Below are 27,251 nucleotides of genomic sequence, written 5' to 3'. Positions count from 1 at the left end.
ACCCACTTGTCCCAATTCAGTGGCGGTGAGATCACCCAAAAAATAAAAGCAAAAACAAGGGTACAGCAGTCATCATTTGGAAATTGTTTTAATAACACAACCATAAAAATGACATGAAGAAAAATTTTTATTGAAAAAAGTCTTACAAAAGAATGGTTCATCTAATATGAATTAAAACATACATTATACATATATAAAATTAACAAATATTTCAGTGAAGTGAAGGCTACATTAATTTAAATAAATAAGGTAGTTGTAGTATAGAATATTGTTTTTTTTTTTTTATAAATAAATGTTCTAAGATGCCCTTTCACTTTGTGATATTGCTTTGTACAAGACATAAAAAATGGCACATTATAACTAAAGTAAAAGAATCTTATAAAAACAATATACTATATAGAAACCGCATATAAATTAGAAAAAGAATGTATACTAGAGCAACAAATCTCCTACGAGTCAGTCTGCACAGGACAACCACAATTGAAATCTTTATGTATAAACATCAGGTTTGGGCCAGCATACAGAATAAAATCTCTCAGCGTAATTGTGACAGACCTGACAGATATGGCGGTTATCACGTATTAAGCTGACAGCACCTTTTGAACTGGGGTAACTTGATGGTGCCATGACTTTAACAGGTTTCCTGTTGTTCAGGGTGGCAGAGAGGAGACTGTAGGTCACTGCCGAGAATTACACCCTGTGGTGTTGCTGACAAAAGGCTGCCCACCAGCAATGGACCTGAGGTCGTTGGATTACTAACTATCAATCTCACCCAGGTAAGCTGAAGGGCAGTTTACCTTCACTCGTAGAGAGATTACTGCTAATTAGCAAAGAACACACATCCTTGTGTACAATGGCAGACTTTGTCTCTCATATTTCTTGACTGTTATATCAGAACAGAGGTACAGGCCTGTGAGGTGGCCTGCACTTGTTTTGGGATAAACTACCCAAATTTAAGGTAGAGCTGAGGACAGGCAGATGTGGGTTTTAAATCTACACAGGATGTGGACGCTTCCAAATTTATATTTCCCTTCTTTAGTGTGTGTGTGTGCGATGGCACATGCAGTAAGTGTACACACTTCCAAAATAAGAGGATTAGTCCCTTTTACACACTACTTTAAATGTACTATATGAGGTTAAAGCCCTGGAGAGAAGCATACCACGACAACTCCATCAATACAGCAAACATTTAAAAATGCTTGTGTGTAGCTGTTGCCTTTTTGTACAGACTGGCCCCTTAACTATGTCAACAATGTATACTTCCGCTTGCTACTTCACAACTTGGTGCCAAAACCAAAAGGTAAAAATCTGATAATCAGACACGATTATCACTTTAATCACGTGCTTTTTTGAAGTGTTCTTTGCTGTGGCTTTACAACTGCAGCACTGCTCACCATTTTCTGGGTTCACTTTGAGAAGAGAAGTCTGCATTCTTCTTCTTCTACTTGCAGCGCCCCAGTATGATAACACTGGTCATGTTCAGGATATAAACATGACCAGATTACATTAGTAAACATGCAGGAAGTTAAATAATTTTTTTATAGATTTCTAGTACACATCTTATTTTTAATTTTTATTATGAAATCTGTTTGCTGAATAAAATGTAACTATGCTGATTTAAATCTTTTGTCTCATTGACTTTGAATGTTTAGCAAGGGTTTGCGGAGTGATGGCAGTGGTGGTTTCTTAAACAGTTTTATCAGAGTAGCCCTTTAAAATATCTTTCAAACCATCTTATGACAGCAGTGCAGAGAGGTTATGGGCTTTAAAGTTTAAGCGCTAGCCTTTTAAAAGACGATTCAGAAAATGTTTTTTATTTAATTTAATCCTCCCGTTTTTTGTGTCACATGGAATTATTAAATAAAAATATAAATTCAACAGACATGTGCCCTTTGAGTTTACTACTGAAATTAGTCATAAAATTACTGTATATAAGAAGAATCTTATAGTAGGTAAAGCAGAGGCATCCAAAGCTGCATGTGTTAAAGATTTGGCCACCACACTTAATGACTTTAATCATAACTAATCCATTAATAAGATTAACAGACGGTATAGTTACAGTACTTTGACAAACAGTATATATAACTCTTAAAAAAAATGTAAATTATTCCAGCTGTTCACTTTGGTCGAAGTAAAAGAAATACAAGTATATGAAATTATCAGGCAATAGACATAAGCACTGAAACAAAACTAGGGTTGTAAAATAAAAATGTGAATAAAGGAAATAAAAACATTATTATTTGCAAATGATTAAACTAATTAAAAGGCAATTATCTGTTTGAAACATACTTTTGTTATGAAAAGTAATGACATTTTCGCCATCTTTGGGGTCAAACGGCTCTCTGCTTTCTAAAATTTATCCAAAAGTGCTGTAATTATGTCAAATCTACACAAAGTTCTAATTTCAACAGAAACCATGTAATGTAATCTCATATATACGTACACACAACGGTCAAGAATAATTCTACATGAAACAGCTACTTTCTAAATTGTAACTGTAGACATGAATGAACTATATCACTCAAATAATTATACTGCTAATATAGCAGACACAGGCATTGATAAAACGCCCCTCATACTGAACACTAGCTTCTGGAAGATAAAGTAGCTGATGGGAATGCTGCTTGTGTCAGCAGCAATAATAAAATGAACATGGCCCACTGCAAACCACACAATTTATATCTATAATATCTATGATGTTTAACACGGAGGAATATATGTTTGTCAGGATTTAATGTTTAAGCAGTAACTGCAGAGTGTAGCAAACCAAACAATGCATGGAGGGTAAGAGGTGCCATGCGTGTGTGCATGAGAGGCAGCTTAAGAGTTCTCTCGATTGTAGTTGCCCTTTGAGCCAGGAGTTGTCGCTGTTTTCTAATCCCTTTTCTCTTTCTCCTTCTAAAGACCGAATGATCGATGGCCCTTCCATCACCGAAGTCACCTCTGGTGTCCGTCCTCCTGGACCCGCTCTTTCCTGCTATCTATCTTCAAAACCCAAAAAAAAACAGCTACCTGTTTTGGTTCTGTGTTTTTGGACTCCTATCTGCAAAGGCATCTCTGCAACTAATTGTGTACTTGTTTCCCTCGAACCTTTCAAGTTATACAGGGTTACCAAGGTGGTACCCCAACTCTTTATCTGTTTTCCTTTTATCATTTTACATAGTGTAGGAAAAAAGAGATACACAAATAAGAAGAAACTATTGAAAAGTGAAAGGAACAAGTGGAAATACAAAAAAAAAAATCAAACTAAACAAAAAAATACCCAGAAGGTATAGCACGAGTGCGCTTCATGTCCAGATGACCACTGGCTTGGTATATACTTTGCGCAACCACCAAAAGGACTACTTAGCTAAAAATTGCATTATTAAAGGGGAAAAGGGATGTGGCTAAGATGAAAATCTTCTAATGGCACTGCACTTCTACTATACAAGTACAACATAAATCACTTCTTCTTTTGCCATTGCTTGGCTTACTAAAATAATGAAGATGAGTCAAGAGCAAACCATGCTTTGTGTACACTGACAGCATTGAGAAATGTGCTTGAACACACTTAAATCAGCATTGGTCTGACAGGAATAAGTCTCAACAATGATACCCTCTCATGATTAAAACAGACAACAGACATTTGCATCCTCTGTGCATTTCCTGCTCTTGTTGGTAGGTAAGGTATACAGAATTGCTTTTTGTTACACTAAACAGTAACTGATTTTGCTGCCAACATTGTTTTATCTCTCTCCCAAACAACACACACCTTATTCTCTGATTCTCCTCATTATGCTCGATACAGTACAGTACATTCCATTTTAAAAATCAGAGTAGTGAAGGTTTGTGAGTGTTGCCTGGTCTGGTGTCTAAAAATCAGAATCTATAAACAATTTCCAGTTTTTATACTTTACAAATAATTATTTCATAATAGTGAGAGAAACAAACCAAGAATTACATTACTCAAAAGTACACTGCTTAAAATTTAGTAGGCTGCATGGTAACTAATTAAGTGATATTTAGTAATTAACAATGAATGATTATTCAATAAGCACCTTGAGTATGGGAAAGGTACTATATAAATAAAATGTATTATTAATAATAATAATAATAATAATTTACCTCACACACAAGTAAGTTATTTTGAGTCTGAAACTGCACACATTCAGTGACAAACAGGGAGGGCTCAGACCTTTAACAGCCCACCGAGGTTCTTTTTCAGAATGTTATAAATTCTTGTGTATTAATTCAGGTACAGTTTTAGACAAGAATAACAACAGTAGCCACTACTGATGACTGTAACTTGCATAAAGAAAAGTTGGCTTTGCAAGGTACAACATGAAGAAAACAAAATGGCCTGATTAAGTGTGGCGTTTGTTTCTGAAGTCCTTGTTTAAAAATTTTTTGGTTTCTATTTCATTTAAAGACACAGAAAAGCGAGATGGATTTTCCCTCCTGAACTGGATGCTTTCAATGATGGCTTCTTTAATGACCTATAACGTGCAGAAAAAGAATATTGTTAAACTCAGCACTTAAAAAATCTGCATGCTAAATAACATGTGATACTGTAGTGTACTGTTGTTTATAAATGTACTACCACTTCGAAAGGCAAATCACAAACTGGAAATTTTAAAAGAATAATCCACCCAAAATAATATACAGTATGTTACTTACCCTGTTTTGCACATTGTGAGCATACGAGTACAAGTGGATGTCTTCACATGTGGATTATGTGAAACGAATATTATGAGATTTTTTTTATGGACAGTTTTGATATTGTTTGCTGTTGTCCAACATGTGTCACTGTAGGTTCCCATTCTATCAGAAACGTTATCTCAGATCAAGATGAGTGCCATCCTTAGTTGCGCTCTCTTAATCATTGTAGTGTAAGAAGTGAGATGCAGTCTTCCCTGTACTTTGGCTCTGTCTCACGTAATCTGGTGTATGGGCTGTGAAAGACAAGGGAAATGTGTGCCTCCCTAACTGTCGTCCTCTCACACTCACCTCTGTTTATGTTAGCACAAGCAAGAGCAAGACGCTTGCTTCCTGCACTGCCACTCTTTCTTACTTACTGTGTGGATCTTCTCATGTGTAGATTGGCTCACATGTCTGTGATTTGTGTGAAAAACACTCTGTTCTCAAACTCGATGCATTAGACATATGCAGGGTGTCATGTCTACCTCTGCTGTAGCCTCATTCCTCATACAATTAACATTATACTACAAAGGTACAGTACATTATATTTAAAACTGTTGTAACTGATGCCACTGATGTATATACATTCTGTACATAATAATGGACTGGAGGAAAAATCCTGTTCAGTCTAGTTTAGGAGCTATAAGCGTGAAATCTCCTTGTGCCTTGTGTTGACCAGAGCTCTGTCAGTATCTTTTGAGCTCTAGAGTACCCAGTCCTGGACCTCAGAGTCATATTGTCTATAAGACTCCAATCATTACTAATCAACTCTGGAATAATCCAGGTCCACCATCTAATAGATATGGAAAAGCACTGCTGGTACAACACTGAGAAAATGGCAGAGGTGTTGAGATTGCACTCACTAAGGCAGGCTAATCAACTGCTGCAGAAGATCCATACCAACTTTCCAATCTCTTATTGCACACTTCCTCAGTGGCAGAAATGAACCCGAGTCAAGTGAAGGCTTTCCTGATTTGACTGTGGTGCCGGCTGGTTTAAAACCTGAGGACAACTTAAGTCATGTATGCATGCTATCTACAGCATCGAACAACTTCATTAGACAATGATGTGGGGAAAGAGCTCCTCAGAATGTGTGTGCTGGTGGGCAGAGACACTGGGGACAGCTTGGTGGAATTTATATAGACCACAATTGAACAAAAGAACTGGCAATATGCAATGGCGTGTCCTGCATGGCATCATTGCTGTTAATTCCTATGTCTCACTGATTGACAAATGTCGTTTTGTAGAAAGAGAGAGAGAGACTGTCTTCCATTGTTTTCTGTAGTAGACGTGGACTTCTTTTAAAACTCTGTTTTTAGTGTTCTTAACTTGCCTTTTAATGACTGTGTATTTATTTAGGGTGTTACCAGAATAAATAATCTGGAGGAATGTTTAACTGGAAATTTTCACACTAGACATGCCAAGCTGACTGTTTATAAGTCTAAAAAACGAGAAAATCAAATCAAATAGGCAATGTGAAATGATAAGGATATTTTATGGACTTGTGAAAGCAAGAGTGTATTTAGAATACAAATTCAACAAAATGACCACAAATATAAATTCTTTTTGATGATGGTGTGTTCATGAGGCAATTTGTAAACCTTAGGATAATGAAATGATTTTTTCTTATTTGAAATACTAGCAGATTACCCAGTGGCTTCGCTCACTGAGCGGAAGGGAAAAAAATAAAATGCAGAATCTGGAGGAATTTGTGGCTCGCATCGTCATCTGAAAACACGAATTGTATTTCGTAATGTTCTGTAGAAAATTAGTTGAATGTGGATTTGCGCCAGAAATAAGAGACAACAATGGTACAGGTGGATGGCTTAAGGGTGTTAATTTCACATTGCTCTCTGGTCATATGTAATTTCCGTTTCAAACGCGAAAAGAATTTTATATATATATATATAGATAAGTAAGATACAGTATTGGTTTCTTTTTGGGATAAGTTGGGTTTTTATTTGTTTTCTTTACTTATGAAAATGTAAATGATTTGTATTGTGTTCTTTTTGGGGTGAGAGAGTTTTTTTTGTTTTACTTACGATAATATAAATGCTTTGTTGATTATTGATTAAGAAAGTACAATTCGAAACTCAAAAATCTCTAGGGACATTCTGCTTTATATATGCCTAATACCGTATCTTTCATGTAAGAAGAGGGGTGTAATAATTTCTATTTCTGAGTACTAGACTTTATTTACAAATTCAAAAGATATGATTAGTCCATAAAGGAAAAAAATAAAATTTTGTAAAATGTAATAAATATATAAAGGTTATATGTCAGAAAGTCAAGCATTTTAAGAAAATCATAACTTACATCAATGTTATTAAGTGTGTTGAATTCCATCAGATCATGCAACTGTTTGAATGCTTGATTGGAGTACTGGAAGTTGAACGTTGAGTATGGCGTTTCAGGATCATCAAAGATATCAAAGTCTGCAAAATCCCTTTCTTGCTGAGTATCACGTGTAACACCTTTAAACAGACAGTTAATCAACGATATTTGATTTAATATGTTGAAGGGCCTAAGCAATTTATTTACAGCTTGTAAGGAACAGATCTCTGTGTGCAAGGTAACAGAAGGAAAAAAATCTGTGCTTCCGTGCCTAACTTAGCTGCTGTGCTTTTCTGTTAATGTCTAACCAAAAGTGAGAATAAATATTTACGCTTCACCATTAGAAAAGAACTTCTTGTTGACTATCACCTGCCATTTATTAGTATATAAAACACATCCAGGATTACTGAGAAAGTCCTAGAGTGATAGATTTCATTTTTATTACATATAAATACACACACATGTGCACACATATCTTGCTGTGAGCATGAAGTATCACCAGTTGTTAAATTTGCACACTCTTTTCATATACATATGGACTTTCTCCAGGTAGCTGGCATTCCTCTTGAAAATGTGTCTCTCAGCTTGATTGCAGATACTTAATTACTACAGCAGTAACATCTTAGTTTAGATACTGCAAAAACACCTCTCTTACTCATATACTATTACAAGACCTTAACACAAGCTTCTTTATGTTTTAATGACATTCACTGAGAATCAGTTAAATGATTATTAACCGTTGTGCAGCGTGACATTTTGACATGCTGGTAAAATTCACTGTGAATATAAAGATTTCATAGGCTTAAGCTCAAACTAGCCACAGTATCACTCTCAGACAGGTAACAGATTATTTAAAAATGTTCACTATCTCTTTCCCTGAAGCATTTCTTATTGCCTTGTTACATATTAGCAAATGAATAATAGATGTACTTTTGTAGTACCCAAATTAAAGTGTTATTACCACTGCAACCAAAAAAAATGAGTATGCGCGAGAATGCATCATCTGTTAAGCTGGCATCCTATCTAGAGGGGACTCTGACTTCATACCCAGTGCTGCTGGTTCTGAGACCTTCATTACAGAGTTAACCTGCTTCAGGAATAGGTACATCAACATGCATTCACTATTTTTGAAGCTTACTTATAGAAAACACAAGTTATGCAGAAAAAAATACGTATCTCACCTGGAGCCTTAAAATTTCTGAAGTTGATATTGGCCAAGACAAAGTGGATAATAGTGGGACAGTTTTTGTCACCCTTTTTAGGTTTAAAAACGTAACATTCCTTTAATCCCTCTCTGTCGAGTACTTTGGGGTCAATTTTAGGAAAAGGAAGTTTATTCATTTTAGCCCATTTTTCTGCAAGCAGCAGTTCCTTTGGGAAAAAAGAAAATGTTAGTTGCTATTCAAACAGAATTGGTGTGCCATAAATGTAAAAGGCAATAAAGCAAACCTGAGTAAATAGATTAATATAAAGGAGGAAGGAAGCAGTGTCGGTGGCTTTGCATGAATATAGCAACTCTATATCACTTGAGTTAACATTGCTTTATTCTGAAAATTTCTGCACTCCGTGTGGCTGCAAAAGCTACACGTCTAATTAATGTGCCTCAGCATGCATGCAGTATGATTCCAGCAGTCGGCAGCATGAGGTTTACCACTGCTGCTTCACAAATCCAGTGTCCAGAGTTCAAATGCCCTGATCACTCATTGTCTGAGTGTTTCTGCATTCTACCCATCTCTGTGTTTTTTATTTTCTGGGTACTCTGGTTTACCTCTCACACCTCACAGACATGTGTGTATTAGGTTGATTATAGGCCCTGTGATGAAGTGGTGTAAAGTCCAGGGCTATTTCTTGCCTTACATCCACTGTTGCTGGGATTAGCTCTTGCCTGTGGGTTTGAGTCCAGCAATGGAATTAAGATGTGTTTGAACTTTGTTGCCTTTCATTTCTAGGGTCCTTTCACAGCAGTTTGCTTTTCTCCTTCCGCTGAATTTAAGTTAATATGCTGGTAATTTTAATGGCACCGTGGACATTAGTGCTGCTGCCTTGCACTGACTGGGTTTGAACCTTGGCTGGCACAGTCTGTGGGACCTTTGTATGGGTTTTTCTGCAGACCTGCGGTTATTTTTTTTTCCTCACTCATGTCGCAGAGATGAGCATGCTGTGTTAACTGGTGGCTATAAACCGGATCTGTGTTAGTGAGTGCAGGAGTGAGTAAGGTCTGTGACTGAATGGGTTGATTCCTGCTTTGTGCTTGATGATGCCAGCTCCCACAATTCTGCAGTGGATTAAGCAGGTTTGATAATGGATGGTTAGATGAAAGGATTTTTATTTGTTGCCCTGAATGTCTTCTAATTTGGTAAGGCTAGGTTGGCACTCTGAGAATTTGAAGTTAGAATTTGAATTAGAAGTTTGCATGCTTTTCTTTTGCCCATTTTGAATTTCTTTAGGCACTCCAGTTTTTTCAATAATTTTAAGAATTTGATTGTTAGGTTCATTTGTGAATCTAAACTGGTCAGGCATGAGTAAGCATGGGTGTGTACATGAGTGGGCCCTGTGAAAGTCTAGCAGACCTTCCAGTTTCCATTCCTGTTCTGCACTGCCAAAACACTTGTTGGCAACCCTGACCTAATAAAAAAAAAATGGATTTAGAAACTAGGCTAACACAGAGGTGGATACTGCTGACTCACCTTGAAAGGAGGGCTTGAATCACTGGGGCGTGCAGAAAAGTCAAAAGAGATGATAAGATCCACTCCTCGCTGTGGTCTCAGAATCAAGGGGTATGGCAAGTTAAATGTCAACCCACTGTCGACCACATGAATCTTTTTACTCTTCACATCCAGGGGTTCATAGATGCGGTCAAATTCATCTGGATCTACAGTTTAATCACATGAATACAATTATATCCAAATAGACTATAACCTTACATATACATTCATTAGACACTTAAATACTCGTAAAAGAGTATGGAGCAGATTGAGGAGACCCTGGACTGGTGGAGATATGCTCAAGAGAGGAGAGGAATGAAGGTCTGTAGGAACAAGATAGAATACATATGTGTAAATGAGAAGGAGGTCAGTGGAATGGTGAGGATGCTGGGAGTAGAATTGGCGAAGGTGGATGAGTTTAAATACTTGGGATCAACAGTACAGAGTAATGGGGAGTGTGGAAGAGAGGTGACAAAGAGAGTGCTGGCAGAGCGGAGAAGAGTGTCAGGAGTGATTTGTGACAGATGGGTACCAGCAAGAGTGAAAGGGACTGTAGTGAACCCAGCTACAGCATGTTATATGGGTTGGAATTGGTAATACTGACCAAAAAACAGGAGATAGAGCTGGAGGTGGCAGAGTTAAAGATGTTAAGATTTGCATTGGGTTTGATGAGGATGGACAGGGCTAGAAATAAGTACATTAGAGGGTTAGCTCAGCTTGGATGGTTGGGAGACAATGTCAGAGAGGTGAGATTGTGATGGTTTGGACATGTTCCGAGGAAATATTGAGAGAAGGATGTTAAGGATGGAACTGCCAGGTAAGAGGATAAGAGGAAGGCATAAGAGAAGGTTTATGGATGTGATGAGAGAAAACATGAACATGGTGGGTGTAATGGAGCAAGATGCAGAGGACAGGAAGATATGCAGAAAGATGATCTGCTGTGGCAACCCCTACCAGGGACAGCCAAAAGAGGAAGAAGAACATGACATCAAAATGAGAGGAACAGAACTCATCATAAACTGTGAAGTTAGCTTTACTTACATTTAGTGACAGAATTTTGTGAAAAATTGACAAATTTAACGGAAGAACCATAGAGGAAAAAAGCAAGCCACCATACTGAAAGAAATGACAGGGGACTAAGGTTGATTGGTTAATATTATTTATAAAATGGTGGTCATGAGCACATGACTATCAAAGAGACTGGTACAAAAAAACTTGGTGTTCATCAGACAGGATTGCATTAATTCAAACTGAGAAGTCTTTTGCTGATATGCCAAAGCTGTTTTTTAAAAAAGAGAAGTTGACTGTGACTAAGATGGCAGCCTGGTAATGGTAAAGTTCATTGAAAGGAGGACAGAAGTGAAATGTCTGAATTCTTTTTTTATTTTATTTTATTGATTTTATTAAAATCAAATAAAATTCCATATAAATAATTCAAGTTTTACAAAAAGAGAGAAATAGAGCTAGGCCAACAGAGAAAACCTTTAAGAGTTTTTAACTTTTTAAGAAATGTCTAAATTCTACATAAAAACGTCAAGAAACAAAAAAAAGCAAAAAAGGAAGTTAGGGAGGGAAGAGCAAATTGATAGTGAATGTAATGTGGCATTCCAGCAAAGAATCAGATGTAAGAGATTAAAGGTTCAAGAAGGGATTAGGGCAACTAAAGCAGGAAGATAAGCACAAACAGAGTTAAGAAAAAAGAAAATAAGGCTGGGGTTTGTGAAGAACAGACAATGTCAAGGAGGCATTAAAGGAGGATCTTGGGGGCAATATCTGGAGCTGAGACAAAACACAGATCATTAAGGACCAGCTAGGAAGTGGAGGAGTGAAATGTCAGATGTTGCGACAATAAAGAAGGAGACACTTAGATTACATGGGGCAGTAATGTGAAAACAGCTAGGCCAAAGTGGACAAGCCATCTTTACAATGATAGGAGTAAGAGCAAAATGTTAATTAGAAGATTAAGAGGGAACTGTTGGCAGGTACCACCACAGTCAAGGCAGCTTAGTGACTTGGAGGCAGTCTTGTTGAAGAAGGAAGTCAGAAGAAAATGCCATGTTAGGGCTAGGGCCCTACAAGGATTATGCTGCCAAAAGTGCATGATGGATTTTTCTATCCTTCACTTTAATACCATTATATTACGCCTGTTAAGTCAATTTACCAATCTTTACTTGTACAGTGTGTTTCTCTGAACACAATATCACAGGATGCACACAGCACATAACATGCAATACAAAGTAAGTTTTTTTCACTCATACATATGCACTGCCTTAAGGTGACATTTTGAAATCAAGACAGCAAAAGCCTAAAAACGTCCCCCAAGTAACAGAGGACAGACATTCCATTCCAGAAGCAGATTCTCGCCATATCTAAAGCAGATCATTAACATGTGGGCTTCAAGCACAATTTCATTGTGAAAACCATTGATAATTAAAAGGGCTCACTTTACCTGTAACTACAGAGTCTTCTTCATCTATGGAGTTGCACAGCAGGCCCCCAAACGGTGAGTATGGTAACGTCGTGTTGAGATTCAGGCCCAGCATAAAGTTGTGAACCTTCCCGGCACGCCCCTCACGGGTATTGAAGAGGGAGGAATCACTGATCAAGGAGGTGAACATGCGCTGCACCCAACTGGCCTGGGCACTCCTCTGGTACTCTTCTTCAATCTCTGAGCTCTCTGTACCAGCTGAACATCCAACATGAACATAATTAGTAACAAATGTTACAAGCCACAATTCTCAACATCTACACATTTTTTCTTTTAAAAATTCCATTAAGTCAATAAAGAGAAACAGGACAAAAAAATATCAATGAACGAAAGAAAAATAATTAACAATATCACATCATTTTGTAGTGGGGCTACATAGTAGTAATAGAGTTGTCAATGTTTGTGCTGAGTGCGCTTTGTTTCCATCGTCCCGTTTACTGTTTATCATGTGTGCATCAGTGAATGTTGTCCCCATAAATACAGAGGGGACAGATGATGGAGGTAGACTGCAGCCCCAAGATGGAAAACACCTGTTTACAATCAATCCATTACATCCAGCTCATTACTATATAAATAATCAGGAGGGAACAGAGGAAAAAGGAAGGAGAAAGATGGAGATTATATTTTACTACAACGAACCACCAGCACCTGCTATTTTTCCACATCGCGCTTTGGGATCCTGTTTGTTTTTCATTCTGCCGGACTTGCATCAATTCAATCATCACCAGAAACCCCGGGGTTGGACTACATTATCCACAACACGCCGTGGATTCACAGGGAGATTGCTCCATTTTTTCCGGGAAATTAAAATGCATCACTTATCTGTTGGCCCGTCATCCGTATTCAGGACAGTTGTATACTCGGACTCAAGTTCACTATCATTGGCATTTTCGGTATTCATTCATCGTTATTTGTGTTTGTTATATGTTACTGGGACAAGGGAGGGTTTTGATATTGTATATATGGTGTTGTCACGTTGTTAGTTTGGTGAAGGGATATACATATTTACATATATATATTTTTCATGGGGAATATGCAGTAGTGTTTTATTGTGTTCATTTAATATATTTATTCACTTCTTTTTACATATCTGCTTTTGTGTGCTTACGTTTAAACTGCCGATTGCGGAGGAAATTTTATTTGTTAGAGGTATCTCTTGATTTATAAGATTCATCTCAGTAATTTATCCAGGCCATAGGTCTTGGAAGTGTAGCTACCGGCTGGGTAAAGGGGTCGGCCGTTACAATTTTGCATTGTAGAATGTACTAATGAAGACAATATATTAAAAAAAAGAGTATACTTTAGCTATAAAATATACAAATAATATGTTTTTCTTTACAAAAGAAGCTTGATATTTTCCACGGTTAGGCTTTCTACACCAGTATAAATTGCAGAAAAGACAAATAACTGCAGCAGGTCATTAAATTATGTTTACATTATTACTTACATTTACATCTATGTTACATTATTATTATTTCATTAAAGCTAGAGACAGGGTGTGTATTTCAGTCTGGGTATGGCTTGTGTGGAATTTACACATTTTTTGCAAATTAGCAAAGGAAAAACCTTAGTCCACTGTAGTCTGAAATTCCTGGGGAAAATCTATTGTTTACCAGTTTCAATGCTGAACACATCCACCAAGGATTTTTTTTCTCATTTGTATTTAACTGGGGTAAATAAAAGAGAAAGAAGGTACATCAGGAATTAGCAAAACAGAGTAAGTTAAATTAGGATTGCTTGCTTTCATTTTCAATTGTTAGTGGTGTGTCAACTTTGCGTTTGTGTAATTAAGGTCAGATGTGGGTCAATTAAAGGAGCACATCAAAGGCTCTTTGTCTCTGCAGGTAAAGCCGATTACCTGCAAATTGGGGGTAATTATATTATATATAATTATGCAATTTCTGGCCCCCCTGGCCATTGAACCTTACTCTTATTCGATGTTAATTAATGTTGATTTATTTTGTTTTATAATTGTGTCTTTCATTTTTCTATTCTTTAATATGTAAAGCACTTTGAGCTACTGTTTGTATGAAAATGTGCTATATAAATAAATGTTGTTGTTGTTGTTAATTAGCATCAGAGCCCCAGCAAAGTATTTAGGCATGATAAAGCAGATCCAGATGAATTATTTAACTTAAGGGTGAATCACAAACTCAAAAACCCCAGTGCAATTTGAGAGGAAGTTCATTTAGGACTTAAGCCAGAAAGCACTTCTTTAATAAAAAGAATTGTGCAAATCTGGAACACACTACCAGGATATGTAGTTAAAGCAGAAACCCTTAAAACCTTTAAGAAGTATCTGGATGAGATATTGAGAGAGCTTATCTATTAGCTAAGCAAACGAGCCCGATTGACTGAATGGTCTAGTCTCATTTGTAGAAGTTCTAAATTGGACAAAACTGTGAAAATGAGATGTGCCAGTGTATATTTCCATTATTCAAAACGTATTAGAAATAAAAGATGAAACAACAGCTCTTTTTGGTGATTAATTGTTAATCTCAATGTAACACAAAGAGTAATTCAGCATAGAGGAAGTCAAGACTGCTCAATCTAATCAGAATTCTTGGTATGGGCGAGGACTTTGAGCACAGGGAGAGCGTAAATGAGAACCTGTGCTTTGTCTCAGAGCTGAAGGGCCTATGCTGTGGCTGGGAATGGGGACACACTGGGCAAACAAGTCTGTGCTCTGGCCAAGGGCACGGACACACTGGTGGACAAGGGCCCGCATGGTGGCGGCTAATTGGGACTTGCTACCTAGTCTGTATACTGATCACTTTCCAATTCCTCAGAACTTTTGGAATACGGATGCAGTTCTGTATTCTTTATGTTTTTACTGTTATTTTTAATGAAGAGATTAGCCTTGCTGATACTCCGTAAAGAGCAGATGACAAAGGTAGATTGCTAAATTAAACATTTTATTTCAATTAAAAAAATCATTTTGATCCCTATAAGCAGTAAGTCAAAACTTAAATCATTTTGAGCAACTAAGTTTATTTTTTAGCTTCAGAAATGTTTTTAAAAATTAAACCAAATTCTGTGTTACTACTAAAGACCAATGCGAAGGAAGAAGGTTTTTTTGCCATGTCATTGACCAAGTAACACTGTCCAGAATGCGTTCACTACAAAATGCCACTCAAAGACTTCCTCTTTAGTCTATGTTTACATTTTTAAACAAATAGAAAGATCAAACAGCAGGACCACCCAATGAATAGCAGATGCAATAATAATAAGGAAAAAAAGGAACTCTAAGAGAATGAGGTCTTTATGCTGTAAATGGAGTTAAACACAGTAACAGATTTTTTTATCTGTCGTAGTACAATAAATTGGGTTTAAACGTATCAGATAAGTTCATTACTACCTGGCAACACATGCAGCCCATTTAGAAGGACTATCAAGCATGTCATTGTGAGTACCTGAAGAAACACACACAGATGCAAGGGGACAACATGCAAATTCCAATGTCAAGGCACTGGATTTGAACCCAGAGGCCAATAAGCCACTAAAAATAATTTTCCAAATGTATTTTTTTTTTCTTCAGCTTCACAGAGCCTGATTTTTCTTAAAATGTAATTTCCCTGAAAATATGTGGCAGTATTCTTTGTAGGGTAGTGGCAATAGAAGAGGCCAGTATCTGCTGAGCATTTCAAGCAGATGAACAAAAATTTGTTTTGTTTAAATAATTATATACCACATTGGGAACTTAAATCTTTTAATTCTCACTATAAGTAAAAGTATGACAGGCCAACAGAACTTGAAAGGATCTGCATTTATTTGTCAACCACGCTGCTGCCAGTTGGCATACAGTAATCAGAGCTTCATGATGAACCATTAATAGCAAAGCGCTACATACTAATGGACAATTCTGTTTTACCTTTGCGAGGTTCTTCGTCATTGTCTAGGCTGTCCTCCCCAACAATGTGCTCTGGCTTAAGATTTTCTGTGAAAACAATAAAATTGATTTTGTAAGTGTATGCATTATGCATACGAATAAAAGAGAGATGATAGTTAAAGTTGGCAAACACTGCAAAAACAGAAAAAAAACAAAAAGACTGCTTGATTAGGAAAGAATTGTGTGCTGCTAAATTCTTGATCAAAGGAGATGCTTTGTTTTAAATAAGGATATTCTGAATTCCATAAAAACTGGAGAATGGAACATAAGTTGCTTAATATAAGATCCATAAGCGTGGTGAATGAGCTGCAGTTCAACAAACTAAAAAAATGCTTAGTAAGCAGCACAGTGTACAAAAGGAAGTTGTGGATGACAAGATATCCCCTGCTGTGTCGTAACTGATTCTTCAGTGAAAAAGGAAATAATGAGAGGAAAATAAAAATATCTTGCTTAAAAGTGAAGTGGCAATAGTGGCAAAATGCGTAGGTAGAAAAAGAAAAAATAGAACATCAGCATAAGGTCAACACCTCATATGGCTACTGTATGATACACTTTGAAGATGGCACACTGATGCACTGCTGCTTCCTGAGATGAACAGATCAGAGATATTTTCCAGATAATGTTGTTGTTACTCTGAAATATTTACATAAGTGTTAGGTTGAACTGACACAGCACAAATGAGAATGGCCATGAGTAGCTGCTCGATTGCACCCAGTGCTGGTAGGATAGGCTCCAACTCCCTGGTTTTTGTAAACAACAAATTGCAACTTCAAAATAAGTGTATGTGGGGATAATATACAGTATTTGTTTTTAAGGTCAGAGCCATAAGGGCTTGGAAACCAACTCAGCAGCAAAGGGCATAAAGAGCAAACACCCATAAACCCTTCACACATAAGCATACTTCAGCAATTCAAACTGACTTGTTCATAGTGCTATTAGACCACATAAAGAACATGAGTATTTCAAAATGATGAAAAACAAACCCAAGCCATAAAAGAAAACAAAGAGCTAAGTGCATCGAGACAATGCAACCAGCTTTATCAGTTAACAACACTCAAAGAGCATTGCTATGACTTACAGTATACTGTATATTATATACATATATATTTATATGCATACTTACATACATATATAAAAGTCTGCACACATACATATATAAACATATAAAGTTATACGTTGATCAGTTGGTAAGGGTTTACCAGAGGCAAAAGAGCCATCAGAGGCAGTAGTGGATGGGGCCATATTTTTTCTTTAGTTATTTATTGCAACCTGGGGTCACAAGTGAAATCTCTCATTATTACACCACCATCAGAAACTGCATAGGTTTCTTTGTCATGCCTGAAACTACATAATCCATTTTTGAAATATAACTTTCAGCCTTGAGTGGCTCGGAGTCATAGCCAGTGCTCGTAACCTCACAGCCACATCTCGTAACAAATTGGAATCACTAATCATGTGTAGCTTAAACACAATCATATTTTCCTCACTTTATAGTGAACTTTGAAAACAATGCCTGAGCAAACCTGGCAAACAAAGCTGCAGTTTCAAACTACCAAGAGGTGTGGAACAATGCATTGTCATCTCTTAGCAGTGAAACAGCTCCATGCAGGTGGTGTGACGGATATCTTACGGTACGTTGCTTTAAACCAAGATATCTGGATTTGATTCCTTCCAGTTACATTTAATTTTTTGCTTCAATCAAATGTTTCAACTCATTACTTTTATCATGGCTACAAGCCACTTAGGACTGGTCCATGTTGTCTCCATAATTATTTATTGCAGGGCTTATTTATGGTAACACCAGGTAACTCAGCAACTAAATAACAGACAACATGGGTTTATGATGTGAAGATCTTACCAAACTTATCTGTTAGACTTGATTGAATGGGTAGCTAGAGCAGCTGACAAAGTATACTTAGACTTTCCAAAATCTCCATACTAAAGATAAATTCTGAAATTAGAAGCTACTGGCAATTTCTAAAACTGGATTTCAATTTGGCATAAAGGTGTAAGTACATTAAGAGGAGAATACTCCCTCCACATTGAGTAAGGGCATCAGTCGATTTCCTCAGGGGTCTGTACTTGGACAGGTACTTTTTCTAATTTAGATTAATGATACAAATTCTGATATTGTTAAATAATTTGTGAAATTGCAGATGATACTAAAATCATAGTGATAGCAGAGACTGGAGGGGCCTACAAACAATTAAAAAAAACCTGAAGTGTCTTTAACTTTACTTCATTATTACTATGGCCATAAGGTTCTTTTAAATCCCAAATGCATTTCTGGATCAGCCTGGCAACTCCATCTGGGATTGGCCCTGTAAAAATTCCTGCTGCCATCCCACCACAGCTCCCCTGGCCGTATTAGCCATCTCTGTTAACATTTAAAATAAACAAGACCTGAATGGCGTCAAGACAGAACAATTTGGATGAGAAGAGGCCATTCAGCCCAACAAATCTTGTCAATCCTACTTGTCAATCCTATCCCTGAAGTCCTATTCTCCATCACACTAGCTTATTTTATGTCTCTATACCTCTAAGTGTGAGACAGTCTTTGTAATGTTGGTGTGAAAGTTAGCAAGTTTTCACCTGTGCCTCTGTTTCCTTATTTGAAGAACTTGTTTCAAAATAACAGCTTGGATCCATTGTACTAATTTCATTTGTAATGTTAATCACCGTAATCAAGTTACCTCTTAATTTTTGTTTGCTTAAACAAAAAAAAAGCTTATCTTCTTCAATCATAGCTCATACCTCTCAATCCTGGAATCAGCCTAGTCGCTCTTTTCCAAACGCTTCTCTAGTACTGCAGCATCTTTTTACTTTCTTGTATACAAAGTATAGGGAAGGTATTGTAATCATCCAAAAATTTGATGTTGAGATTTTGATGAATCTCGATGTTTTAGATCTCCCTGAATTTCTTGTATATGAAGTCTAGGGAAAGTTTTGGAATCCTCCAAAAATACTGTTTTTGAAATTATGTCTGTGTGCATGTGTGTGTATGTAAACACGATATCTTGAGTACCTTATCACTGAGGTCAACCATATTTAGCATACAAGTATTAGGTACAAAACGTAGATTTGTACCAACATTTGGGCTATTTCTGCTAACCGGAATAGGTACTTTACCTTTTATTCATGCAGCTGCAGAGACCAATTTATTAAAATTTACTTTTGTAATAATTGTTCAATATATTATTAATTTGATTTGATTTGTTGTTGATGGTTCTTTAATGTACATAATATTAAAATATAATCATTGTCTTGTAGTTTACTCCTCAAATATCCATCCCCATATCTGAGTACAGAGGGACCTCGGGTTACAACGTTTCGAGTTTGCAACACTCACTCCTATAAAAACTTAAAAAAACTGAGACATGAGAAGGAATAAAGGTAAGCTTTTTTTACACTCATTCTTTCTGTTACTTCAGTACAGTGTACAGTACAGTATATTTATGTCCTTTTCTTTTTTCTCAGGCTTAGATTTTGTGTTTTTATGTTCTAGATTATGATTTTTCAAATATGTTAAGAATGGTAAGGGACTTAGGCTAGAGTGTGTTTTGACTTACACCAAAATACGGGTTATATCACTGTTGTAGGAACGGAACTGTGTCGTAACCCGAGGACCTCCTGTATATGATCAAGTCTTGGAGAGACCACTCCCGATTTTTTACGATATGGAGACCAAAACTGCACACAGTGCTCCAGGAGAGTCCTCACGAGAGCATTCTATAACCTAAGTATAACCTCACTTGAATTATAATTTACACTTCATGCTCTATAACCTTCTTCATCACTTCTGTATGCTCTCTTGATGTAGAACCAAGTGACAAGTCCACTATGACTCCTGGATCCTTCTCATAAGTGATATTTTGAAGTTTCAAACTTTTGATTGTGTATTAAAATCTAACCATTTTATTTCCCAAATGTAATATAATGCATTAACTTACTTTAAATTTCATCTGCCACAAATTTGCCAAAGCCTGAATTCAACCCAGGTAATTCTGTAATGATTCGGTGGATTCTGGATTATCCACTGTTCCACCTAATTTAGTGTCATCTACAAACTTAACCTATGTGATCTTTGCACTCTTACTAAGATATACCATAGGCAGCTGTATCTTGCTGCTGCCATCAATACAGTAGGTTTGAGGGACAAAAACCTTGTTGTCTTGTGTCCCTTGTGTGGATTCTTGCCTTAGATTTGGTGTCACTGCCACAATAGACAATGCTGGTCAACTGACTCAATACAACAGAGGCTCTGGCCTTAGTTACCTTTGACCCATCTTTCCTGATGATTTTAGTGCTACAAAGCCATAAAAGCAATCAATACATCACAAAGAGACTGTCCACTGCTAGCCCTACAGGCACACTGCCATTAATTCTAACTTAAACTTTGAACAGTATTGTACATTTCTATGTGATGTTTCTTGCTAAATTTAAATAATCAACAGGAATTACACCTGTAGAAAATGTAATTTTTGGTAGGATTACTACATGAAATAAGACATTCTCAGACTGCAGCAGTTTGCACTTTCACATTAAAGAGAAATTTATCAGGTTTTCCTACTTTCTTACCAAGCTCTTCCTCCATGGTGGATCCTGAGCTATTTGCACTTGATACACCCAGTACTCTGTTGAAGAGAATGGAGAAAGCACTGCCCCATACTCCTGCCAGGAAAGAGCAAAGAGATACTTGCATTGGTTAAACCTTTTTGATAAACATATTAAGTACAGCAAGTTTAAGAGCCAGGTATTTATTTAACAGACATGGACAGCACAAAGAATAATTTGGGATGTAGAAGCCAAGGAAGGAGGGACTGCGCAACACATGCTTTAGGCAATGTAAGTGATCAACCTATTTACCAAATTCATTTGATCCATTTCTACCTGCCATGGAAGCCAAACCTAGTCCTTTGCAGAACACACTTGTGCACACATTCATAATAAGAGGATAAGTGTATGCGTGTCTATCTGTGTGTCCGTCCAATTGCTATGTTCCTGCTATTCCAAAAGCTAATGCATCAGAAACATTTTTAGTAATAAAATGCATTGCATTTGTCATTCTAATAGATGGCGCATCACAAACATTAAACACTGCTTTTACGAATCCTATACTAAATGGCATACAACAGACCTGTGCTTTGTAAGGAGCACTGCAAACATTAATGCTGATTTCAACCTGTTTTAGCTCGTAGAACAACTAGCAGGATAAAACAGAATGTCTTTTGCTTACTAGAATGGAATTTTATGAAGAAGCGACAAAAACACTTCAAAGCTGTACAGTAAATGATATTATATTTATTGTATTAATGTTTGATAAAGTAATGCATGTGGTAATGAGCCAAAAAATGAAAGGTAGAAATGGCTTAAGTGCAAATCTTAATCTGTAGTGTGAACATCAAATTGTAAATTGGGAATTGAAAAATGTGATATCCCACGTGAATATGTGTTGGGGCCCATCTTTTTAACTTACATGATTACATATATAAAATATTGCAGATAAGCAGTGATGACAAATTAGTCAAATCAGCAGATCTAGCATGCTACAGATGGTTCTGACAGAATTCATATTTATGGTAATTTGAATTAAATGATTTTCAATTTTAAACAAATGTAAAATGATGCAGATAATAGATTCTACTGAAATTAGTTATGTCTGACTTATTATTATTCAAGAATAATTTAACACGAATATGGTTGGATACACAGAATGTTAACTCTTGAAACGAATCTTCATCGCATCCAGTGTTCCAAGATCATTCCTGTGCTCAAACTGGGAGAAATTTAAGTAACATTTCATAACTAGGGACGAAATTTAGATACATCACTATGATGCAGAAACATTGGGTGACTCCCCAACATCAAAGAATTTCAAGGGCTAAGCCAGTGCTGCCACTTTCATGTCCAAACTTACTTTTAAATATGTTAAGGTTGTAATTCATAATGATTTACATGGCCATTTGAAGCAGTAAATAAAGGAAGAACAGTGAGGAAAGCTGTCAACCATCCCTCTTTTGTGTCATGTCAGTCCTCCTGCTTACACTGTGAAGGCTGCAAAGGCTACCCTGCGAGTTATTGCACCCATCCTTTTTACTGTAGACCAGTCTCAAGGACTACCATTGTGGGACACATCAAGGATGAAGGCATCAAATCAGCCTCGGAAGAATGGTTGCACAAGCAAGTCAAAACATTTAACACTGAAAAGCTTTGTAACAGGTATACCCGTCACAAAGCTTTTCAGTGTCAAATGTTTTGACTTGCTTGCTTTAGTGCTCATAAAGTTTATGCTGAGATCTAAAGCTTGTTTGATTTTACTGATGTTTCTAGGTCAGGCTCAAAACTTTTTGATCACCCCTTGCATGACTATTTGATTGTCGGTAGTCCGTTGGTGGTTGAACTCCAGTCTGGGGTGTTCTGTGAGACGTCAGTCTGTCTGCGCGAGTTTCTCTCTTCAGTTTAGAATAATGAGAATGATTCATGATATTAAATTAGCCCAGTGAAAGTCAAGGTGAATGTGTGAGCCACTGCCCAAGTGTGCATTCTGATGGACTGGCTCCTCGGTCAGAGGGCGCTCTAGCTTTGTGCCTAGTTCTGTTGAAATCTCCTGGGCTGCCTGGCTGGCTGTTGCAAGTTCAAAGAAGCTTTTTGTCAATATTAGTATGGGGGCACTCCAATCAAATGAATGCAGGCGAAACGTGAAAATAATGTACTAAAATACTGAAATCATATTTTTAATTTGATGATAAAGTTGAAAAATAAAATTGTTCAAGCTACTGATGGCAAAGGAAATATTCATACAGTGCTTTTGGCGCGTAATCCTGCAATCTAAAATAAGTATGCAACCTACACATGGCTCTCACTTCTCTCTCATACCAGCAGTGTCACTTACCCATGAGAAAGTGTAATGGATTCTCAATGTATTTTTTCACCACTGTCCCCATGAAGAATTTGCTTCCAAATAAGTCAGGTGGCATGAAAGTCCCATATTTGGCCATTCCAATTTCATAAGGACTGAACTCCACCCAATCTGCAGATAAAGCACAGCACAGTTACGATTTCATTTATCAAACAAAACAGGGTGAAGCAATTCTGAAGAGGCTACTGAAAATTCAGCTGATGTTGCATGGGTATTGCACCCTAGTGCTAAACCCACAGCCTTCACACTGGGCCTGGACCTTCCTTCCTGTGCATTGGGGTTTTCTTGACAGGACTACTGAAGCACCAAGCTGATTAACTATCTACTCAGCCTTCGGCTTCTTGGTTTCTACATAAAAACGTGTTCAGAGACACATTTTTCCTGACCAGCTTCCCACTCATATATTTCCAAATTTTCTGTGGGATGAAAAGCTTACCAGACGATAATTGAAAGGAGTAGCTGTGCCCATACTTGCTCAGACAATCATTCCTTTTAGGGGAGCAAGTGACCAAATACAGGAAGGCTATAGCTTTTAAAATCCTAGCATCTGTTCAGCAATATAATCAGGCTTCAATCCATGTCACAGGGCTGTTTTCAAAAAGAAAGCCAACCAAATATCACCTGGTCATGGGTACAACTGAAAGGGCATGTAATCTTACAAGCATTAAACTTGGCCATGTAGGCTGTTCTTGTTATGATTCAAACAAATAAATACTTCTTTTTGTTCTTCCTCTTCATCTTTTCCCACTTGTGTGTGGGGTCAAAGTACTCGATCAATCATCTCCATACAGCCTGGTCCTGCAACTCCTCGCCGGTCATGCCCTTTTCTTTTAAATCTTCTTTTACTCTATCCATCCACCTCAGTTGTGGTCTCCCTCACTTTCTCTTCCCTATACTTACATTCCCATCACTCTTTTGCGCACATATTCATTGTCTCTCTTCATCACGTCAATACCACTCCAACCTACTTTCCTGTACTTTCTTTGACATCTCTCCCATTTTTCTTGTTCTTCTGATTGTCTCAATTCTTATTCTGTCCTTTTTTGTACCTTAGCACATCCATCTCAACATTCAAATTTTTGCCACATCCAGCTTCTTCTCCTGTGCTCGTTTCACTGTTCATGTCTCAGCCCCATTCATCATTAGTTTTCTTACTCCCGTCTTAAAAATCTTACCTTAAACCTTCATCTTAATTCTTTGACCTTTTTCCAGTTGTTCCATTCACACTGGTGTCTGCACCTAGTTTTCCATCTTGGGCTACCACTGATTCTACATATTTAAATGTTTTCACTCCTTTCAATAGGTCTCCCTTCGGGCTAACTTCTGAATCCTGATCTTCATTAAACCTCACATATTCTGTCTTCTCCCCACTTGTTTCCAATGCTCTATCTTCCAAAGCCCTTCTCCATTCTTCCAGCTTCCTGTCCATATCCTCTTTTCTAAAGCTACACAACACAATGCCATCAGCAGAAAGCATGCACCAGGGAGACTGGTCTTTTATCCCATGACTCAGCACATCCATAACCAGGTGAAAGAGGTAAGGGCTTACAGAAGATCCCGGGTGCAAACCTACTCTGATTGTGATTTTGTCTGTTACCCCAACACTGCTTTGAACCCAAACAAATAAACACGTTAAACTAAATTAATGTAAGGATATGTAAAAAAATTGCTACTGGAAGAGTATCAGGTTAAGATATAACAATATGCAATACAGCATTTTGCTTTACAATAGCACAACATGAGTAGATTTAAAATTCTGAACATGATTCTTTGGAGGAGCCCATTTCCTAATGTGTACTGGAAATTATCTCACAAACTAAATGATGTCATTAAAGAGGTGTACCAAAAGATAATCTAATTTCGGTACAAAGAATACAGTTTATAAATTTAGTCACAGGTTGTCACTGAATGCCTGTACTTTATAAATAGTAGTAAATAGTAAAGTAGTTAGACTTCTGATGAAAGAAGCCATTTTAAAACCAACCAATCAACAGACAGAAGGACATAATGAGAAAAAGCAAAGAGAAAAATAACTGATGATTACAAAAAGCTCAGGGGCTCCTACAAAACTCACACCTATGTGAATGAATTCATCATAAACTGAAGTTTGGATCAGTGTGATGTTTGGCAGAGTGGTTAGTGCTGCTGTCCTGCGTAGCTGGGCCTGAATCCTGGTCAGGATCTCCTTCCATGTGCAGTCTGAATGTTCTCTCTGTGTTCATAGGAGATTTCCAAATGTGTGCAGGATTGTACTTGTCATTCTGTTGGTCCAACGTCAGGGAGTGTTGTTTTGTGTATTCCATATTACATAGGGTTGTCTTTTCTGGGACTGGTATTCCCCCACCACCCTGATGTTTCCAGGATAGACCCCAGCTGCCAGCATCTCTGTTATAGAATAGGTAGGCTTTGAAAATGAGTGGATAATATATTTTGCTACAGTGCATTGCTTTCTTATATCTTGAGGAGCAATTTAATAGTTTTGGTGCAGTGGTGGTATAGTGGTTAGTTCTCCTGCCTTACATATCTATTGTCCTGGGTTTGAATTCCATTTGCGACATTTTCTATGTGTAGTTTGCACTTCTCTCCACGTCAGTGTGGGTTTTCTTGGGTATCCCAGTTATCCTACCAAACTTCAAACACATCGTCGTTAGATTCATTAGAAATATAACAATTTCATCTGTATGAATACATGTCTTGATGTATGTGTAACTGAGCCCTTTGGTAGATTGGTAGCCTGTCCAGGATTTTTTCCTAGCCTTGCACCCAATATTGCCAATACACACAGGTTTCCCATGAACCCAAACTGAATTATGTGGCTTACTTAAACATCACTGTTACATTTACCAGTGTTTTAGTGAGCTTTACATAATGCTTACATATAGACTAGTATTTCTATATACAGACCATCTTAATTTTGTGACAATATTTTCCAGCAATTCAGCTTGTTCACACATCCCTACCAGGATTCAAAATCTCCACACCTATTATTTTTTGTGAACAAAATAGTTATATTTTGTTGCAAACACAACTACTGCAAACAATTGTGCAATTTCCTTGGTATATCACGCTTGAGTGTAGGCAGCATTCCAAAGAGCTGAAATTAAAAATTAAAGTAAATATCACAATACAAGTCACTAATCTGTTTTCTCTTTAAATCTGAAACCTAATCTGAGAATGCAATCTCTTATTAAAACTGAAACCGAAAGGACTGCCTACATGAGACAAGCTACAGTATTACCTGCAAACATCAGCTCAGAGACGTCAGGCTTGACATGGAGACATGTGAATAACGGGAGAGGACACTGGCCCTCGTTAATCTTCTCCTGCATGTCGCTTAGTCTGTAATCCATCCTCTGGGAAGAAAAGTGCAACATATTTTAGTGATATTTCCAAAAAACAAATTATTAGTTGACATAGGGTTAAGCAGTTAGACATTACTTGGCTTCACATGCTTCCAAAAGCAATGAATTAATATATATTAATATAATGTCTTAATAATTAAATTTTTCTGTTTTTTGAAATATCAATGATAGTCAAATAGTTTGCAATGATGCATATAAAAAGCAAAAATCTCTGAACAAAGTAAATATGAACATTACTAAAAAGAAAAATCATACCATTTGTTAAATGCACCTTTACACAGCTTACTCGATTATATGTTAAGAAATCTTATAATTCTGATATGGCTGCACAGCTATTTAGGTTATAGCAAAACATTTTAAAAAGCCAGACTGTTTATTATTCTGGTTTACTATATCTTCTTTTAAGAACTGGCCATATTCTGAATTTAGTTACACAGCTTAGGTGCAAATCTGTCAATTTCCTGTGGAAAGGGGGCTTGTAGGAAAGGAGTTGTAGTGTCAAGGTAGTCAATATTCAGATATTCTCAAGCTGCACGGCTCCCTAACAAAGTTATGTGCAGCTTTCTTGTTTGTTATTTTTACAATAATGGACAGAAATGACCAAACGGTACCTGAGGTGCCCAGAGCAAGACAGCAACATGAGGGACCTCTATAATAAGAAGTATGGAGACAAAGGTAAGTGGCAGTACTGTATTGTAGTGATGAATACCCAGCATGTACTGAAGGGAGTAAGAGTGGCTCCAAGCTCACCTTGCCTCCAGCTGCTTTAAGGGTACACCAGGTTCACCTACGGCTGGTGATTCTGCACGCGGAGGGGACTATTAGTAGGGGTCCAACATTTTTGACCAATAAGAAAAGGGATCTTTAAATTTTCTGT

At 37.2% G+C, this 27,251-nt stretch overlaps 1 protein-coding gene across 1 annotated transcript in view; it reads right to left on the bottom strand.

Annotated features, from left to right (window-relative positions):
• Positions 1-1,360: 1,360 nt before the first annotated feature.
• The window catches only part of LOC120514410 (cytosolic phospholipase A2-like), an 88,935-nt gene continuing 63,044 nt past the window's right edge, over positions 1,361-27,251 (bottom strand). Inside the window, exons 10-18 of the mRNA XM_039734768.1 lie at positions 26,251-26,365; positions 22,986-23,123; positions 20,672-20,764; positions 16,076-16,141; positions 12,166-12,402; positions 9,699-9,883; positions 8,193-8,382; positions 6,994-7,151; positions 1,361-4,475 (exon numbers count right to left, since the gene is read on the bottom strand). Of these exons, the coding sequence (XP_039590702.1) occupies positions 4,344-4,475; positions 6,994-7,151; positions 8,193-8,382; positions 9,699-9,883; positions 12,166-12,402; positions 16,076-16,141; positions 20,672-20,764; positions 22,986-23,123; positions 26,251-26,365 (1,314 nt within the window). The 3' untranslated portion in view covers positions 1,361-4,343. The remainder of the gene's footprint in view (positions 4,476-6,993; positions 7,152-8,192; positions 8,383-9,698; positions 9,884-12,165; positions 12,403-16,075; positions 16,142-20,671; positions 20,765-22,985; positions 23,124-26,250; positions 26,366-27,251) is intronic.

The sequence above is a fragment of the Polypterus senegalus genome, chromosome 14 (assembly GCF_016835505.1).
Source record: "Polypterus senegalus isolate Bchr_013 chromosome 14, ASM1683550v1, whole genome shotgun sequence".
Lineage (NCBI taxonomy): Eukaryota > Metazoa > Chordata > Cladistia > Polypteriformes > Polypteridae > Polypterus > Polypterus senegalus.
Note: the sequence above shows the minus strand (reverse complement) of the source record. Positions and strands in the feature narration are given on the sequence as shown.